The sequence below is a fragment of the Apteryx rowi genome, unplaced genomic scaffold, assembly GCF_003343035.1.
Source record: "Apteryx rowi isolate R43461 unplaced genomic scaffold, aptRow1 scaffold_111, whole genome shotgun sequence".
Taxonomy (NCBI): Eukaryota; Metazoa; Chordata; class Aves; order Apterygiformes; family Apterygidae; genus Apteryx; species Apteryx rowi.
The window spans coordinates 778,974-798,523 of record NW_020447320.1 but is presented as its reverse complement, the minus strand read 5'-3'; the positions used below and the strand labels follow the sequence as shown (position 1 = coordinate 798,523).

The following is a 19,550-nucleotide window of genomic DNA, read 5'->3' as shown; positions in this document are numbered from 1 at the left end:
TACTACAGGACGAAGTTCCTTTATACAAACACTACACAAAAAATGATGATTGTCCACACAAAAATGAAGAATGGTTGTTTGGGAGAGCATTCCATTTTAGCAGGATGACATTAGGCTTAAGTTAGTCTAAAAAAGAAGGCTGATGGATAATAACATGCTCATTTCTTTTTAAAGCCATAACCTTTAGCCTTGTAGTTAGTGTTTTAGTAGTTTACACCCATTTCTGCAAAAAGCATCTATAGTAATCACAGGCTTCAAAGATTACCAGTATTTTCAGTAGAGATTTTTTAGCTTTCTGCTATTATTGCAGAATAATGGGAGGTCTTTTGTTCTTAAGGACTGCTGGAGCTGTCACTCATATGCTGCTGATTTAGACATTAACTAGCAAATATTTTATTTCTTAACATAGACAGTGACATTTTAATTGAAAGCACGGCTTAATCTTGCCTTGCCTTTTTAATGGAGCTATTGTTATCAGTATTTGACAGTGAGCATAAAAGACACGTGGGAGCATTTAATTTTAGACTGAAGTGCTGATATTCTCACTGAAGTGAGATTTTAAAGTTTCCAACATTAAACCTTCACTCTCTGCAAGTATCAGTCCAAATTTTGGACTAGTTAAATATAAAGCTTATCGCATTTTGGGATGAAATACTTTTATTACCTTTTCATTATGCCAGTACATTGTCTTAGCTGCGATTTGAATATATTCAAATGATCAACCCAAATTACACTTTTTCCTGCTTTAGAGTTTTTCATGAAGTGTAATTAATCTAAAAAAAAGATCACTGTGATTCTCAGCATCAGATAAAAACTTACTTAGTTCTTAAGTCTTAAATATTAAGATTGCAGGTTAACTTGCAAATTTTTAAGATTTAACAGACCATTTTTATAAGAATGAGCACATTTCAATTGTTCTTCTGAAGGTGCTTGGAAAAGCGGCTGTGATACAGCGCTGTTGATAACTGAGCCCACATAGCACTAGGTAGGAACTAGAAAAATGCAAACAGCAAATACTTTATCATAAATATTGCTACTGTGGTAAATCAATGGATCATTGCCAAATCATCATCCTTAACAAAAAGTTTCATTTCTATCCGAAAATTTTTCACAAATTTTCTGAATTGCTGCAGTCTAAATGAAGAGCAACTCCACTGATACTTATGGAGTTACTTCAGATTGTCATATGAATATTAGAATCAGACTCCACTTTTCATTGTATCAGGCTTATTGCATTCTTTCTTAAAAAGCTGCATATTTGTTTTTAATTTTCTCTGTAAAGGATGTCCAGTTTTGTAGAGCCTCCAGATATAGTTAAGAAGTTGTCATGGGTGGAAAACTATTGGCCTGATGATGCTCTTCTGGCTAAACCAAAAGTTACCAAGTACTGCCTGATCTGTGTGAAGGACAGCTATACAGATTTCCACATAGATTCTGGAGGAGCATCTGCATGGTACCATGTGCTGAAGGTGAGGATTCATGTTTTTGCGGTATATCTAGTAATTTACTAAATTTTATATCCTAAGACCTTCCTAAAATTCTCTCAAAGATTCAGATCTCTTCTCAGTATTTTTCCCCAAGATCTGATGGTAGCCCGGAGAAATATGTAGAGCCTCAAGTGCTGTAGGTGGGTATAGGCTCAGTCATGCTAGTTTCTGTTGAGCAAAGAGGCATCTTGGCATGTGAAGTTGTCTGTGTATTCTCACTGTATTAGAATATTAATATTTCTTCAGTGTCTTCCACACAAACATCTTTTTAAGACCTGGCAGATATTAAGTTCTGCAATTGTAGGGTAATGAAATTTAATATTGTAGACATCTGTCCAACAAATCTGAGCAAGCGTGATCAGCTAGTGAATTAGTTATTTCAATAGTTCTGTACAAAACTGACTAGCAAATTTTATTTAAATAGTATTAAAATATGTAATGCTATACATTTAGTTATATACATGTGTGTATTTTTGTGTGTGTATGTTTAACTGTGTCAGTGCAGTGTTGCTTGGTTCGGCTGCTCGTTGCTAATTGCATCTCTTCTAATTCAGGGAGAAAAAATATTTTATCTTATCAAACCAGCCTCTGCAAATATTTCTCTTTATGAACGCTGGCAATCAGCAGCAAACCACAGTGAAATGTTTTTTGCAGACCAAGTAGATAAATGTTACAAATGCACAGTTAAACAAGGACAGACACTCTTCATTCCATCAGGTGAGTAGGCTGTTAAAGGTGAGGTTTTGTTTTTTGTTTATTTTAGAAATACTGAAATGGCATCTCTAAACTAATGAGACTGTGATTTGACCACACATCCTTTCTCTGACAACGTCTAGTTCTCAGTAGAAGTTTCATTTCATATGCTTACAAAAAAATTCAAAACTTTTTTCTGTTTTCTCTCAATATTTCAGCAGTCTTTAAAAAATACAACTAATACAGTGTTCCACTCTTCATCTAGCTGGCTTGAAGTAACTCACGAATCCTGTCTTTTTATGTCCAAGCATGACATTGGTACTTTTTGCCACAGCATCCAACAGAGAACTCATGTTGAATTGCTTGCTTGCTATGACGCCCACAAAATCCTTTTCACAGTCATTGATTCCCTATGACACTAAGGGACTATAGGTGCCTGTATGAGTGTGAGTGTGCATTACTGTTTTACATGAGGCTGAAGATGTGACTGTCACAGATTCATTTGTATTGCTTGATAGATTCAGACTGTCATTGAAACTTAGAGATTTTGTTTTTCTCAGCTTCTGGGAGGATCTTCATGCAGACAGGGAGTTGATTAGCAGAAAGCACAGTTTTAGGTGAACTAAGTTCTACTCATTCCTCTTGTCCCTCACTTTCCTGTGATCTTGGCCAATTATTTCTTCATTTACATTTCTGTTTCCATCATTCCCCTGTATCTGTTTAAACTGTAATCTCTTCGCAACAGGGATGGTTTCTCCCTCTGTGTGCCTTTAAACAATGTACTGCCTGCTGGATTCTTAATCTGAGTTGAGACTTCCAGGCAGCCCAAGTAATTATTAACAGCAGTGGCATTTGTGTTTTAGAGGAAGCCTGCAGTAGCGCCATTTTGCTGTGTGAGTGTATTCTTACACAGAACAATTACACATCTGAACATTGCTTTGACCATAAAAAGTGGAAAGTGGGTATTTCTCTCGTGACCATATGTGAAGCAGATGGTGGAATAAACACTGAAAAATTTATAGAGATTCACCAATTTAAGTAGATTTTTCTTATGAAAGTAAGTATTTGGAAAACACCTGTTCCTGGCACTGCAGTAAAGTCAGTGTCAAGAGATGTCACAGATTTTTATGGTGATGTGAAAGCAGCTATCATTATGTCGCTGCTGCTGCTGCGGCCTTTTACAATAACGAGGAAGCAACGGCACTGTGAGCAATATGTCACCTTCACTTTCTGTCTGTTTGATCTTGCCACACTTGAAGGTAGTCCTGGAACTGGGAGACAAAGGTACTTAGCACCTTCCTGGACTACATCTTTATTGTGCAAAATAAACAAGGGGACAAATTCAACCTTGTTTTAAGTGTATGCAGTTGTAGTGCTGAATCGGACTGAGGAGCCCCATTGGTATCTAGGAAGTAAGTTACTAAGTGTGGTGCAAACATCTTGCTGTGAAAAAATTTTTGTTATTATGAATCCAGTTTTTATTCTCAAGACTCTCTTTCTCTTTTAGGTTGGATTTATGCAACTCTAACGCCTGTAGACTGCCTAGCCTTTGCAGGACATTTTCTACATAGTCTAAGTGTTGAAATGCAGATGAGGTAATCTGTCTCTAAAACTTAAAGTTAGGTTGAGGTTCAGTTTTTAATAAATTGGCCATTTTCTTGCCTAATAATTAGCTGACATTTGCAGTCATGTTTTTGGTGTAGCCCTATTGGGCACTTTTGGAAAGTGTACCCACGTTTTTCCCCTTCGACTGTGTTCTCCCATGCTGAGATATTCTTAGGCAGTCCTTACACTTATTGCATAGAGCATAGAAGGACATGTGAGGTGTTTGGATTGATGTGGCCAAATCCCAAAGGAAGAGCAGTTAAAAACTGTCAGGAGATCTAGCTTAGAACATGCTATTCACCTTCTCAGTAAGTCCTCACCTGCTCAGCTGGCCTCTTTGCCCAGTGTAAGGCAGTAGTAGTAGTTCTTTACTGTTGCTGGACAAAGAGTACAATAAAACTATCTTACATCTATATCTTACAGTTTCTTACTAGTGTTGTTTTATGTTACACTTTTGGCCTGATGCCAGAATACTTGGTAAGCAGCACAAAGAAATGAAGCACTGCAAAATGAACCTCTAAGGTATTTATGAGCAGTGCTTTTCGCTCTGCAATGTGCTTGTGACCTGCTATGCTTTAAGTTCATTTTGCTTTGTATTGCAGGGCATATGAAGTAGAAAGACGATTGAAAATTGTCAGTCTGACCCAGTTTCCAAACTTTGAAACTGCATGTTGGTATATGGGAAAGCATCTACTAGAGACATTCAAAGGTAAAATGGCATTTTTTTTGCCTGCCTTGTTTGCTTAGCTTTGGGGACATGAAAATAGTTACTCTTAATTTCTGCTGATGTGCCATGTAGAAGATGGAAAAAGGCCAAAATCATTCTTGTTAGAATTTTAAAATTTTACTTTTAACATATCAGCCAGGAGAAATATAACTGGAAAGTTTAAAAAGTATTTCTTGAATTAGAGTCTGTCTGCCGTACTGCTATGATGTGACAGGATGTGCCCGTCTGGTCCAGCTATCCCCTGAATCAGGGGATATATGCCATCTTACTCTAGTAAAGATCTTAACTGTCCTTCTTATCTATGCCGAAGTGAAGGTTTCATCTTATAAAATGTATTTAAGTTGCCTCAGAAGCAAATAATGTTGTAACCAACCATCTAGGCTTGGTAGTGCAAGTCTTCAGTTGCCTGTCAGGCTTGGATTCATTCCCTATTTTCAACCTAATGTCCTACACAATGTGTCAGCCCAAGGCATATTGAGTAGTATCTCCTTTTGACATAATTCTGCTGATTTTGGTGGAAATATATGGGCCAGTCATATATACATGAGTTCATGTTGACATCAGTGACGTGACCAGCAGGAGTACCAAGAATTAAAGCAAAGTTCTCTGTGAAACTCAAGATCTTCTAAATCAGATTCCTTCAGAGTTGATCTAAACGACCGCATGTCTATGTTTTTTAAAGTTGCAGGATGGCTTTGCTTTTTGCCTCTATTTGTTGTTACAGAACTTGTCTACAGAAACCTTCCAGATTCTTTTATAACAAGTAAAATGCAGCTAATTAGTAAGTAAGGTTGTGGACTCCTCTGAGCTTAGCCTGGAAGGGGGCCCCCTTGTGACCAACTCTGAACAAAAATACTAAAAAGCAGAAAAGTTTATATAAGCTTGTACTCACAAAGGAGAAGAGGAATATTTTGCCCAATATAATCTTTGTTCCCACATATTGATGCTTGTTTTTTTTAGGCAGAAGGAAAGAACCATTGACAGTGCCTTTTTATTCGCTCAATCTAGGATGTATGAACACAGAAGCTAGTTTGAGTACGTGACCAATAAAGCAACTTGAATGATTTCCAGTGTAGACATAACTTGTAGGAACACAATGTAGAAAAGCCAAGTTGGATTTATGACACAGTAAATATACACCTTATTACCATTAAGTTATAACAGAGATTCCTTTGTGGTGATCACCTTTCAAAGAGCACAGCTAAACTTCTTCAAATTAAAGAATTTATGTAAAACAACTGTATCTCCCAGTGTTTGAATAGCACTGTTTTTTCCTCTACTTAGGTTTGCACAAAGCTGGGCAACAGCCTCCTGCTCATTTACTCCAAGGAGCAAAAATTCTCAATGGTGCTTTCAGGTCATGGACTAAAAAACAGGTAGGAAAAGACCCTGCTTTAATATTGTATTTGTTAGGTTTGTCGGTCACTGAAATAGAGAACAAACACTAGAACAAATAATATCTCCATAGCAAAACAAGTAACTCTAGAATCCCAGAGAGAAAGGACCAGGAGAAAGGGGAAGGAGGAAGACGGTTGGGGGTTCGTAGTGCTACATGAGGAGTCAGCAGAAAAAAAAGGTACTCTCGGAGTTTTAAAAAAGTCAATTCTGCACATGACCAAAAGCATCCTGAATGAACGTTCTCCATAACTGAACATTTTCATGTGCCAAAGCAATTCGGCAGAGGTAGTGTATGCAAGTGAGACATAGAATGATGCCTGCATTTTTGTGTGTACAAGGTGCCCAGTTCCTGCAAATTGATATGTTGGCTGAGCCAGGCAATACCTATTGGTTAGAAAGAAGGCTTAAAGAAATTTGCAGCTTGAATCATTTCAGCAGAGTTCCTCGTGCATGTGTTGCTCTAATGTTGTAGTGAATTAGCTGTAAGAGACAGACTGTTCAATCATAAAACGTGAACAGGAGAGCTAACATTGCTGGTTTCCTCAGGTACTGTGGCCTACCTATCTAGAAAAAAGCAGTCCTGCTTCTGTACGGCCGTTTGCAGAGAAGAAAGAACTTCTCAATCTATCTCTTTGTTTCATCCTTGCCAAGACTGACACTGACGCATCATTCAGAATGTTGGGTTTGGGGATCAAGTCTTCTGAGCTGAGCCAAAGTTTTTGCAGATGGGCCATCGAACCATGGTCACATTGAAACCGCTGTGATTAATTACTGACCTGCTGTAAATTTAAACTGTGATGTAGAGGGGAAGATACTATACCCCATGAGCAGCATCACGAGGAGCATCATGAGCAGCGTGGTTCTCATGGGGCAGGAGAGCTCTGCTGTACATAGCCTGTGTAGTTGTGTTTTCCTAGTATGCTTCCTTCACTTGCCGTACCTGTTTTTCCTCAGTTTATGATTTGTGTATATCTATTCATTTAGTTTCCAATATGGAAATACTGTATTACAAGAAGTTTAAATGTTAAAGTGATTTGACAGTTTTTAACATCTTTCTTCAGCCAGTGTAAATCAGAGCAGCACTTTTCAATTCATTGGTAATTCCCTGATTTATTCCAGCTGAAAAACCACTCTGATAGTGTTTCCTCCTACCCTAAAAGAGTCAGTGTAGTCAGCTGAAGGGTTTGTGATGGGCTGGTAACAAATATAAAATTCATGCTGAAGATAAAATGTTTTTCAAACAGCTCTTACAAAATGATCCTGTCAGGGAGACTCTTCCCACCAGCAGAGACTTCTGAAATGCAGGTTCTTCCTGCAGTCAGCTGAAAGCTGTACACATCCTATTCCCATTTCACCAGGATAAGGAGATAGAGAAATCACCAGGGAAAAAAGGTGTAGCTTCAGTAGATTTTTACTCCTCTTGGATTTTGTGTTTAAAAAAAAGTCCAGATTCCTGAGGAATAATAAAAATTTTAATCAGAAAGATATATACATAGCAGCTGTTGTTTCTGTCAGGTAGTGCAAAGTGCAATTGTTAAACAAATGTATAAGGATTTTGTGGATTCAGATTTCACCATTCGGATAACTTTTCCATTTCTAGATCCTTTGTAAAGGGTTCATGAACGATTGATGTGGGTTATGAGTATAATCTGAGAAGAATGCGTGCAGTAGGGTGGTTATATGTAGGTCATACCACACAGCGTCAAAAAATGTTCTGTATGGGTCCAACCTGCTGTTATAAGCATAGCTTACAACAATAATGTGGTAGAATACCAGTCATTCAGCATCCTTTTATGGACTGCTGAGTAATGATGTGTTAGATGTGACCATTTCATGGTTGCACATATGAGATTAATTTGCTTGCCAATTTGCTTGCTCCCTTCCCTAGGTTGAGCTGTTGAATTTTCAGACACATCACAGCATAGCTGGAGCATCCCAATATACAACAAGAGCTGTGCAGCTTTAGGCTTTTCAGATGTTTTAAGAAGAGATAAGCAGCCAAGTTCACAATGTTACATACACAGTTTAGACCAGTTAGGTGGCTGTCCCAGATTTAAATATAGTTAGGGACTTGGCTGCTGCCTACAGCAAAAAGGTAGTGCTTGAGCCTGAACTCAGAACTGTTCCCTGGTTTCCTTTAGTAAAGTTATCACTATCGGACTGTTGTGTCACAAAAAACAACTGGCATGGAAGCTGCTCTTTCCATGTCACCCTGTTTATTTTTCTACCTGCTAAGCACGTGTTAAATACTGAGTCAAAGGAAGTCAGACTGTGTTGGCAGTTGGATAACCTTAAACTTTGAATATTATAACATGGCATGTAATGCAAATGTTGCTAGTCCTGCCAGGGAGCTCTCAAACCACTCTGCTGATAAGGTTTATGCCTATTATACTCACTGAAGACTCCATCCTGAGACAATCCCTCCTTACAGAGGTAGAGAATAAATTTCTCACAGAATCTCATATAGGGGGGTAAGCAGAGTGATGTTACAGTTGTGAAAACATGGTAATATCTGAAAAAGGCTATTGACTTTGTAAGTAGTTGTCCTGAGGGAGCAGCAAAACACCCAGAAGAGGGGAAAAGTATATTTTTTCTTTATTTGGACTACTGATGTAGTCAGTATTGATTTGAGTACATAGGAGAAATACTGATGTGTCACTTAATGAGTCTTTTTGTATTTTTGCAAAAAGCATGCACAGAAACAACACCTTGGCTTTGTTCTGTTTTAGGCTTTAGCAGAGCATGAAGATGAACTACCAGAAAACTTCAAACCGGCACAACTTATCAAGGATCTTGCCAAAGAAATAAGATTAAGTGAGGTTTGTGCTCTTTTCATAATATTAACTACCTTATGCATTTTTAATACGCTAGGCTATAAAATGGAAGACTTGAAATAAATTAATCTTTTTTTTCACTCTGTTCCTAACAGAACTCCTGTGAGGTTTAGCAGTGGGGTTACTGCTCAGGACTCGTCTGTGGTTGACTGGCCACGTTCTGGGCGCCTGTTCACCCCCTGCCTGCCCTGCCTCCTTCCTCTCACACTTTCTTGTAGCTGGGCTGGCCACACTCCCCCCTCCATCCTTACTTTGGCTTTCTCTTTAGCTAATCCCTACCCAGAAAAACAGTAGAACTACAAGAATGCTGTTGCCACCCCCTTGATGACGCTCACTGTATAGTGACTCCTGTTCATCAGTCTTGTCTATGACATTGTTTATTGTCCGAGCTTGGGGCTATCGATCATTCTGTACAGTGTCCCAACAGGAGGCCTAGCTCTTGACTGGTTTCTAGGCAGAGTTGTTGTAGCAAACATGATAATAATTATAAATAAAGAGGCTGCGTGGCGATATTGCCCAATAAGTGCAGTATCGCACTGCACTTAGTGCATGTGTGTGACAGTGAAAGATGACAATAGCTAGCTCAGTCGTGTTTTGGGAAGACACTGTGTTGCATTCCAACCCTTTTCTAACTATATCCAAAGACTTGGAAACTGAAATCTCTCTCATCCTTTTATCCTCTTCAGTGTAAACTATACTTTTTTTGATGGTCAGAATGGCAAGTTAAACAGAAAATAATTTCTCTTTAATTAGTCAGACGCTGCTAATTTTAACTGAGCAGCTATTTTACTGTTTATTTTACCTGGAGGCATGAAACTTGATTCTACTGCATTTATCACATCTGAATTAACTTGAAATGGGTTGTGTTCAAACTGATTAGCATTTTAAACAAAAGATCATTGCTTTTATGTGTTTGTATGGGATGTCTTGAGGAACAAAAATCTACAGCCCAAACTATGCAAGTATGAACTCTTTACATATGCTTGATTAAAGTTTGTGTTTTGGACACATCATGACTTCTCTGCATATAGAGTATAGCTTATTGTTTGATTGGCTGTTGCTTCCTACCTGGACAAATGTCATCCTGCAAATATGCTATTTTAGGAAAAGCAAATGTTTTTTATTATACAAATAACAGCATTGAGTATTTCTATTCAGCTTGGTGGGAAATAGCACTGTGTAAGTTTCTGGGGTACCAGATTCTTTTTTGTAATTTTTAAGAGACCTTTTAATTAAGAGACCTTTCCCCTGCGAAATGCTTCTATAATTATAAGTTATTTTTAAAGCCAGGAGGCACAGTTATGATCATTTTGTTCAACTTCCTGTACACCACAGCCCCTAGGACTTCCTGGATTTAATTCCTTTTTGCAGTTGAGCATATCTTTTATGGAAGCATCTTATCTTGGCTTTAAAATTTCCAATGTTAAATCACCACAAGTCTCATTCCAGTGGTTAATAACATCACTGTTAAAAGGCCATGTCTTGTCTAAATTCACTTCCAAGCTGTTCTTGCAACCCTTTAGCATCAGTTGTTCTCTAACAGCAATAAAAGCAGCTTGAAAGTGTAATCTGTGCTGGGTTAGCTGTCTTTGGAGGAGCTGAAGGAGCCAGCCAGATGCCGTGAGAAAATACGGGGTCACCTGAGGATTCCTCTGTAGAGGAGGAACCTTTGTCCACTCCAGCTTCCAGCATTTTCTTTGCTTTATTGCACTAAAACAGGACCAGCATAAAAAGAGAGAGCAAAAGAAACAGGAATGTCTCCTGTGGGCTGTTGGTCAGAGCGCCACGGGTGCTCTTCCAGGTGATGTGGGCCTGCTGGATAGCATGGGGCAGAGCTGACCTGTGCAGAAATGATGTGGATTAGTCACTTTGTACCAGTGACCCATGATGGTCTGTTGGTGTGTAGAGGGTTCCTGGCAAGGGTGGGATTTTTTTCCAAAAAAAAGTTCAGCTTTGGCTTAATGTTATCCGAGCGGAACCTCAGCGGTCTCAGGGTTAGGCTAGCACATGCCTAGAGCGGCTCGGCCTTGTGCTCCCGCTAGATAAGCTGTCAGCGCAGCTGTGGCAGCACGAGCCCGGAGCCCGGCCTCAAAGGGCATGGTGCAGGCCGCTCCAAGGCCCTCGCGGCCCCGGGCGCGCTGCGGCAGATCCTCTCCCCAGAGCCCGGCTCCAGAGACACACGCAGAGCCAACGGGCCAGCCAGCCGTCTGCTGGGTTGGACAGCGATAAACGAGGCTGGGTCTTTCTGACTGTGTCACCCATGACCTACAGTGTTGACATAGCTGCAGCCTATAAAATCTCTGGGACTGGAGCCACCTTATGTGTATGTTTTTGTGTAGCACCAAAACTAATCTAGCACCTAGGGCGGTCCGTTTGACAGTCCTACCTGATGACATAACCTGATGACAGTTAAGTTCCTTACCAAGCCAGGGGAGTTTGTCTAGGCCAGATTTGTGCTTGAGCAATTGGGGGCGGGGGGAAATCAGTGGCGAGCAAAGTGTAACTGCAACACGTTGCTGCATGTTCTTCGTTCCCTGGCAAGTCCGATGCGTGAATGCACAGTTACCCTGCACTGGAGGGGGGATGTTTGGGGTTTACTTCTGCGCAGAAGCAGGGTGCCGTAGAATATCCGAGTGTGAGACAGAGGGGTCTGAATGCCTTCCCGTCTTCTGCCGATTTACAGAATGCTTCGAAAGCCAGCAAAGCAGACACGAGTGCCAACGCAAATGCCGAGGAGATTTGTCCTGTGGAGAAGGAGGAGGCGCCATCACCCGTCCAAGTGACGCCTCCACCCCCACCTGTAGAAAAAGTCCCCAAAAAAAAGACTCCAAAAACTGTGAAGACCCCCAAACAACTTAAGCCATCCAAACCCCCCAAACCTCCCAAGCCACCTAAACCCCCCAAGCCTCCCAAAACGCCAAAAGTCAAGGGAGAAGGAAAGAAAAAAGGAAAGAAGGCAAAAGAGAGCCCACCGCCAGCCATCCCAAATCTCGACCTGCTGGAGGCACACACGAAGGAGGCTTTGACAAAGATCGAGACACCAAAGAAGGGCAAGGTGGGTCGTGTTTTAACCTCTCCCTGTTCTCTCACCAAAGTGGCGGTAAAGTCTCTCTTTAGGTCTTGGGGAAATAAAAAGGAAGCAACACAGTGTGCAACCGTGGCTCCGCTGAAGTAAATGAGAGTTTTGTAACTACTAGCTTGTCTTTTTTTTTTTTTTACCTGTTCAATTTGATTTGACTGTGTGCATAGTTACTCATTTAATATGGCGCCTCCAAGAAACTTATTGATTCAAGCTGAGTTTGGCAAACTACTGCCAGTTTCCTCTCCAAAATAAGGTGAGGTGAAAATTAGAAGAAATTTTCTTTAAATGGCCTTTTGTTGCCCTTGGACGATTGTTTTCATACTTCAAGTGTTATTAGCACTCTTGTGTGCGTTTCCGTAATCAGTTATCAGAGACAAGATGAAGGGATTCATTTCTGAGGCATCTTATTCGAGTGAGATTCTGCTCTGGAATGACTGAACGAAGGTAAAACAATAGTTTGTTTCCATTTTTACACGTGTAGGGCTTGTGTCATTTTGACTTTAATTCAGTGTGAATTTTGCTGCTGCCTTCAACAGGGCCAGGATTTCACTGACATACTGACAGAGTAATCTAATGTACACAGTTTGCTAAGAAGTATCCATACGAGTTTTCTATAAAGCACCTGAATTTCCTAGTAGTTTGTATGCAGTTTGTGAAACCCATCCATGGAGCGATAGGCAGGGAGATGAGCATGTTTTTATAGTAACTTTGTATGTTATGAGAAGGAGATATGACAAGGAGAAATGCCTTTTCTGCATTTCTGAAGCAGCAATATTTGATTGAATCTCATATTTTGGGTCAGAAAGAATAAGTCAGAAGAGTAGTTTTCAAAAAATGTCATGCTATATTCTGGATAAAGCAGATGTATTTCTGTAAAATGCTGGTAACATGCCAGCGCTCCTTCCTCGTTAACAGTACACGCTGACTTTTTTTTCCCAGGCCGCAAAGAATGTTTTAAGTGTTCCCAGTAAGGAAGCCGCTAGTAAGCAGAATGAGGTGGAGAAGTTTGAAATTCGAGAACAGAATAAAAGCAAAACAGAAGCCAAATGGAAATACAAGGTAAAGTCTCCTATTAAATTCTGCTGCTAATTCTGCCACATAGAGATATGTTAAGGATGGAGAAATATTCATGGGTCTAGCTAAGCACAGAGTACAATCCACTGATTTTCAGCTCCCAAAGAAAAAAATTTGAGCAGAAAATAATCAAATACTTGTTGATAAAGGAGGTGTGGCTTTTTTTTTTCTTTAAAAGCATGTGCAGAATTGTCCATCCTCATCCTTGGTGAAGCCACTGGGAACAGAGTTAGGAATGAGATTTTTCAGTGGTGATCTGGTTTGTAGTCCTTATTCTTACCTAATTACACTACTTTAAATCTGGAGTAGTTCCAGAGAAATCAATAAGTAACGGTAGTGTAAAAATAGAGTTAATGAAATCTGAATTATGCCATATGAAATAAAAGCTTGCCTCCCTGGAGAGCTAACGTAAGGTTAGTAAAATTCATGACTGGAATAAAACAGTTTTCTTCCAAGCCCCATTTAGAACAAGGTGACACTTATTTCTCACAGAAATAACTGCTGCCTGGATTTTGCCTATATTTGAAAATAAATTCCCTAAAACAAAACAAAAACACATGCTGTTTTTTGTGGGAAAAGCTAATACGAATCCTGACTTCCCCTCCTCAACAGAGAGGTCTAAATTTTTTGTGATTAAAAACAGTCACAGTTAATGTGATTAGATCAATATGTACTGATTAATACCCCTGCCAGTACTGCTTAGGAGAGTATTAGGGCAATGCTTAAAAAATAATCAAAGACTTGCTTTGCACTGAATGACTGATATTAAATTGTTAAATTTATAATTCAAGCTCTTCTGAAAGTGTGAAAGAAGCAAGCAGGGCTTGGACATGTAAGTGCAGTCACATTTGCGAGATCACAGGCACAGTGCTTGATTTTGTCCTTAGCTGCACGGGCACGATGTTGATCAGCAGCGTACTTACCCTGTGCGCTGATTCACTCAAATGCTTTAGTATTTTACCTAAATCTGTACCAATTTAAGAGACCAGCACTTAAATTTGGCATCAGGTACTGCTTAAAGTTAAGCTGGTGCTGAAGTGCTTCTTGAATGGGGACAAGTCCGTGAATTGGAACCCATGTAGTCTAAGGATATAAACCTCTCTCTCAATTACCACATTTGGAGGGTGCATTTTTCCCTGTATGTAGACCAGTAGATTCTCTGTATGCCAGCCGTTTAGAAGTAAGTGCTTGAGGTCACATAGGAATCTGAAATACTAACAATTCATTTGCCTAATTTTATTGTATTCTTTGGGGGGTTTTTTGCTTTTCAGAACAGTAAACCTGATTCCCTACTAAAAATGGAAGAGGAACACAAATTGGAAAAGACACCTTTATCAGGAAATAAGGACAATAAATTTACATTCTCTTTCTCTAATAAGAAGCTGCTTGGGTAAGTAAAAATATAACAATACACATCAACTAAAAAAGCAGATAAAAACATCTTGTGACTATTTGTTTTTTAGACAAGAAGGTTAAAATCTGCCTTTCTGGTCAAAGTAAAAAAAAAAAAGTGCTTATCCAGAAAGTTCTTGCCTCTAGAACTTGATTTACCTAGAATCCAGCTTTTCTGGCCCTAACAGCAAAGATTTGTCTTTGAGGCTAGGAGTTTGCTTGAGAATAATGCCTTCAATATACAGGCTGCATCTAATTTTTAGCAATTTGGGTTCTTATTAGTTTGAATTTTCCCATTTTATATATATATATATATATTTTTGTGCAGCTATTATTCAGGGAACATTTTAAATAAACTGTTAAATAACCCCTGCATGCCAGAATTCCATGTTGTGTGTGCATTACATATATCATGTTATACTTTGAGACAGCTTTAAATAAGATAGTGCTTATTTTAAGCCAGTAGAGCTACTCTAGTCTGCTTCATATTTTGAGGTATAAATGGTAGGTACAGAAGTGTGTTTATAAAATGATTTGAATTGCTGTGACGTTTCTGAAAGCGTTCGAGTTGACTGAGATTTCTGTGTAAAGAAAGATCCGCAGTGTCTTTCTGTCTATTCTCAAAATGTTTTCCACTGAGAAAGGCTGTTGTTTCTAATTTGTAACTTTTTTTTTTCAGTTCCAAGGGAGTCAAAACCCAGCTGAATACTAGTGTGTTTGGATCCCTGCAGAATTTTAAAGAAGATAAAGCAAAACCTGTACGAGATGAGTATGAATATGTGTCAGATGATGGCGAACTAAAAATTGATGAGTTTCCAATCAGAAGAAAGAAAAACACTACAAAAAGAGAACTGCCCTGTAAGAATATTTCCTATTTTGTCTGTATCTGTACAACTAAGTCATGTATTGGTTGTCCAAAACTAGTTTTCGTATTATGTAACACACACTAAAGAAAACTGTGTTTTACTTGTCAGACAAATATAAGTGTATTTAAGTTGCTTCCAAAGTTGCAGCTTAAGAGCACTGTTTTTTGAAGAGAAAGGGGAGTCCTTCCATTACTTTAATTTTTTTTTCCAGTTTTATCAGATAAAAAAGACACTCTGCAGCACACTCCTGTTAAGAAGCCAAAGGTGGAGTCGGTATCATATAAGGTATGGTTATTTTTTTTACCTATCATAAGCAAGTACCCATTGTAAGTCTCTAATAATATGTGGGGCCTTATCTGGAAAGTGCCTGGCAAATGCTGTCCCAGATCTGCTAAGCCTTGCTTAATGGTAGGTGTGCAGTATGCCCCGGTGTAGTCACCAGTGAATTTCATTCACAAACTAGAAGTGTCTTTATCCTGTCCAGATAAGGTGACAGTGCAGTACTGTAAATGCCAGTAGCCAAGACTTTGTACAGGCTGTTGTCACATCCTCTCCTTCATTCTGCAGTCGCAACCTGCCCAGAACAGATAGCATTCAAATACTGCAACAGCTAAGCATAATTTTGTACTGTGGCTTGGACTGCTTGTACATGATCAAGTCTGGTGGGAAGTATGCGCAGGGACCATGACAGTTGTACAACAACACAAGAACAGGAGCAAACTATAAGAATGGATGGGAAAGGTCAGAAGGAGATTTCTGTCGTGCCTGCCTTGACGTTACATTGCTGACAGGCACAGGGGTCTCTCCCAGGCCATGATCCCAATAGGTGTCTGTCCCCCACCTTTCCTTCAACACTGCCTTCAACGCTGATCATTAAAAATTTACATTTTCATGGCTGACAGATGAAACTCAGAGCAATGCTAATAAAAACTGGAGTCACATTATTTGGTGTTTCATGTTACTGGAAGCCCTTAATACCTGTTAATGTAGCAATTAAAGGCTTTATCTGCTAGCATTTAGCAGAGTCCTCTTCCACCTATTATGGGCTCACATCTAGAATGCCCTTGGTTCAGCATGATACTTATACATGTCCCTTACTTAAAATACTGGAAGAGCCTTTGCAGTGTTACTGTGCCTGTTGATAGCTTACCTCTAAGAAGCTTAAAAACACAGGCTTAATTTTGCTCTTAGCTCTTATTTGCATTAGCATTGAAGCTTAGTGCTGGAAATTAAACAACATGCTAAAATGTGTTGCCCAGCTGTGGTTAATATAAATCCATGTTATAGTATCTGAGTTGCTCATAAAAAGCAAAATAGATTGTTAACACAGAACTGCAGGTGCCTAAAATGTTTGGCCCTAAGAGCTAAGGAATCTGTGTCATCCTGGTTTGGCTCAGGGATATTCAGGAGCACGTGCAGAGCTGCTTGCCTCAGTCAGTAGTTAAAGTCTGGAGAACAGTGCACCGAGAGCAGTACAAAACATACTGATACCCCTTTGAACAGAAGTTTAAGGAAGGGGACCAGTTCCTGCACTGAGCAGTAATTGGCAGTCTAAGCAATAATGGCTAGGACTTTATAAGCCTAAAAGCAGGGCAGGAATGGGGAAGAAAATTGTTCCACTATACTTTAGACTACATAAGGTAGTCTCATAAAGATACCAGCTCCAGGAAGATAGTTGGACGAAGCTAGCTTCAGTATTTTCACATGTTTCTGTTTATATGTGTCTATCCAATTCCTCTGTCAGATGTTCCTGTCCTCTTGCAGCAGGAGTGGTGAAGTGGATCTGTGTCCAAGTTGGCTAAGTTAAGACTCTAGCAAGATGCAGACCTGTGCTGACAGACATATGGCCGCACGTTCACTTATTTTGCTTACAGCGTCATGATCTCAAGAGCAGGAGGAGTGGCTGGGGAGGGATCCTGTGCAGAGAATCAGATCTTAAAGCTGCTTCTTCTTGGTTGGAGGGGGACAGGAAAACCTGCTATGCCTACAGACTGCAAGGAAACTGATTTCCACTGTGTACCTGATTGTCTTTCTTTCTTTCTTTCTTTTTTTCCCCCTTTCTTTTTTTTTAACCAGAGCAAATTAGAGAGGCCAGCCCTGTATCTATGGGAGAACAGTAGGCTGCAAAAACTATTGTGTTGTTCTGGCTAACTTAGTCAGTTTTCTTTTTTTGACCCTTTTCCTTGCTTTTGCAGAGTGATGATTCATCCGATGAAGATTTACTTCACATTGACACAGAGGCAAAGCCGGGGCGTAATTCCAAAGTAAAGAAAGAGAGTGGAAGTTCAGCAGGAATTCTAGATCTTTTGCAGGCAAGCAAGGAAGTTGGTGGTTTAGAGTATAACACCAACAGGTATGCACAAAGGAATGTTTTTTCCTCCTACCTTTAAAGAACAATTGCTCTTTTATGGGTAAAGGGAGGCAGGATGCATGTGAGCATGTGTGAGTGAGAGACAGAATGAATTTTGCAGCTTAGTAACTGCTCTTTCTCCAGTGAGCAGATTCTTCCTTTGTCCTGTGATCTGGAGGGAAAGGTGGTGGTGGTATAATTTAATAAATAAATTTCCCATCTGTAAATGCTGAACATCCATTTTAGCAATAATACTATAATAGATAAATCATTCAAAATGAAGAGATAGCTCAGTGAATGCAGCTTGAGGGCATGAATAACGTATGCGTTAAATGACTAGTATTCCTTCCATAAGGCATTGTAAGGTGCCACATAGTTGCCCGATTATTGACTGTTTGAAAGAAGAAAATAGGAAACCATCAACCCTACCTCACATCCGTGTTCATCATTCTTTCCCCCACCAAAACACATGGCTTGAAAAAAGCAACCTCTCTTACGGGTACTTCCATACCTAAAATGGAAACACTTGCCTGGGGCATGGTTGTGTTTCATATGGGACTACTGCAGATGGGCACTGAAATGACGCTGGATGCTCTGGAATCTGGTTAATAAGGTACAACACTAGATCAGTTATTAATCAAAACAGCTGGGAGCAATGAGCAGTGAAAAGAAATACTTTAATTGCAAAATTTGTTTCCCAGACTCAAATGATGCAATTCAGTCTGGAACAAGGACTTTGTTTGGTCCCATCTCAAAACAAATGTATGGGTTCATTGCCTCCATTCTTTACAGGCCAAGTTTGATCTTCAACTACTGATAGTGGAATTAGTCATAGAAGTATGTGTGTCACTCAAAAGAAGCTAGTGGGACTCTTCACATATGGGAATGTCTTGCTTAGCTCAGATCTTGGGAACAAAGCCCAGGGAAGAATTTTTGGGAACACCAACTGAATTTATGACTAATATGCACAGAATGGCACAGCAGATGTGAACTGTTATATCCCATGCCCTGTGCTCCCAAGCAGTCTACTGACTAAGTACATCTTTGCTGCTATGCTTTTAAGTGGGTGATTTGTCCCCCATCTGTAGAAAACCAGAGGAATTCACATAAGGAGTCTCCACTGCTTCACAGAGGACCACAGGCTTGATACTTGTGCTGCGAATAAATTGTTGACATTGAAAGGGCCCTGTTTCTAGCCTCTAAACATGCCTGTTGTGCAAATGAAGGAGTTGAGCTGGGTGGTGATGTGGGGAATGCTCTGAAACACAGCAGAGGCTGTTCTCGTTAGGCACTTAAATAGTCCAGTTCCATCTCCACTCTGCCTCCGTTTGGAAACCATCTTCACCAAGCAGGCAGGGCATGTTGATTCTCCAGGTTGGCTGCTTGAAGCAGCATTTATCCTACTCTGGGTTCATATAGCAGATGTTGCATGGAAGCAAGCGGTCTCTCACACCATTTTATACATGCAAAGCAGCAAAACCAATCTGCTTTGAGTGGCAAAGCCAAATCTTGTATTCAGCAGTTGCTGAGATGCCACATCAGCATCTTTTTCCTCTCTCCTTTCTCTAGTCCTGCCCTTGTTACACCAAGGCACAGAACCTGTGCAGGGAATAGAAATGACTATGAGAGTGGATCTAGGAGTTGAGAACAAACTGAACAAATGGAGATTAGTGCCGTCCTTTTCACCCATACTATGCTCTAGCTAAGTGTTGTGGTATGCGTGACCCAGGAAAAGTGCAGCCTGCAAATTTGAAAGGACCTGTTAAAGTGGAATGAGCAGTTCCCTTTGGAGAGTTAGAGAGGAAGATGTTATCTAAACCTGGGAAAGACTGGAAGTTAAAAGCCGTAACTGAGAATTCCAAAAGATACGCCGCGTGGTCAAAAGGGAACATATGGAATAAGTTACCAAGGGAAACCATAGAAGCAAATTGTAACAGAGAGTTTAAAAAAAAAAGAAGGGAAGAGAGAGAGAGAGAGAGAGAGAGGGAGGGTTTTTTATATTGCGAGAGAAGATGGAATTTGTTCAAGGCTGCATTGTAGTG

The 19,550-nt window shown here is 39.9% G+C and overlaps 1 protein-coding gene across 1 annotated transcript in view; it reads left to right on the top strand.

Moving 5' to 3' along the window:
- Nucleotides 1-19,550, top strand: part of PHF2 (PHD finger protein 2) — a 52,469-nt gene that overhangs the window by 16,611 nt on the left and 16,308 nt on the right. The window contains exons 6-17 of the mRNA XM_026076960.1: nt 1,283-1,469; nt 2,042-2,204; nt 3,688-3,775; nt 4,388-4,494; nt 5,797-5,888; nt 8,640-8,729; nt 11,428-11,799; nt 12,766-12,885; nt 14,172-14,290; nt 14,972-15,150; nt 15,370-15,443; nt 17,354-17,511. Coding sequence (XP_025932745.1) covers nt 1,283-1,469; nt 2,042-2,204; nt 3,688-3,775; nt 4,388-4,494; nt 5,797-5,888; nt 8,640-8,729; nt 11,428-11,799; nt 12,766-12,885; nt 14,172-14,290; nt 14,972-15,150; nt 15,370-15,443; nt 17,354-17,511 — 1,749 coding nt within the window. The remainder of the gene's footprint in view (nt 1-1,282; nt 1,470-2,041; nt 2,205-3,687; nt 3,776-4,387; nt 4,495-5,796; nt 5,889-8,639; nt 8,730-11,427; nt 11,800-12,765; nt 12,886-14,171; nt 14,291-14,971; nt 15,151-15,369; nt 15,444-17,353; nt 17,512-19,550) is intronic.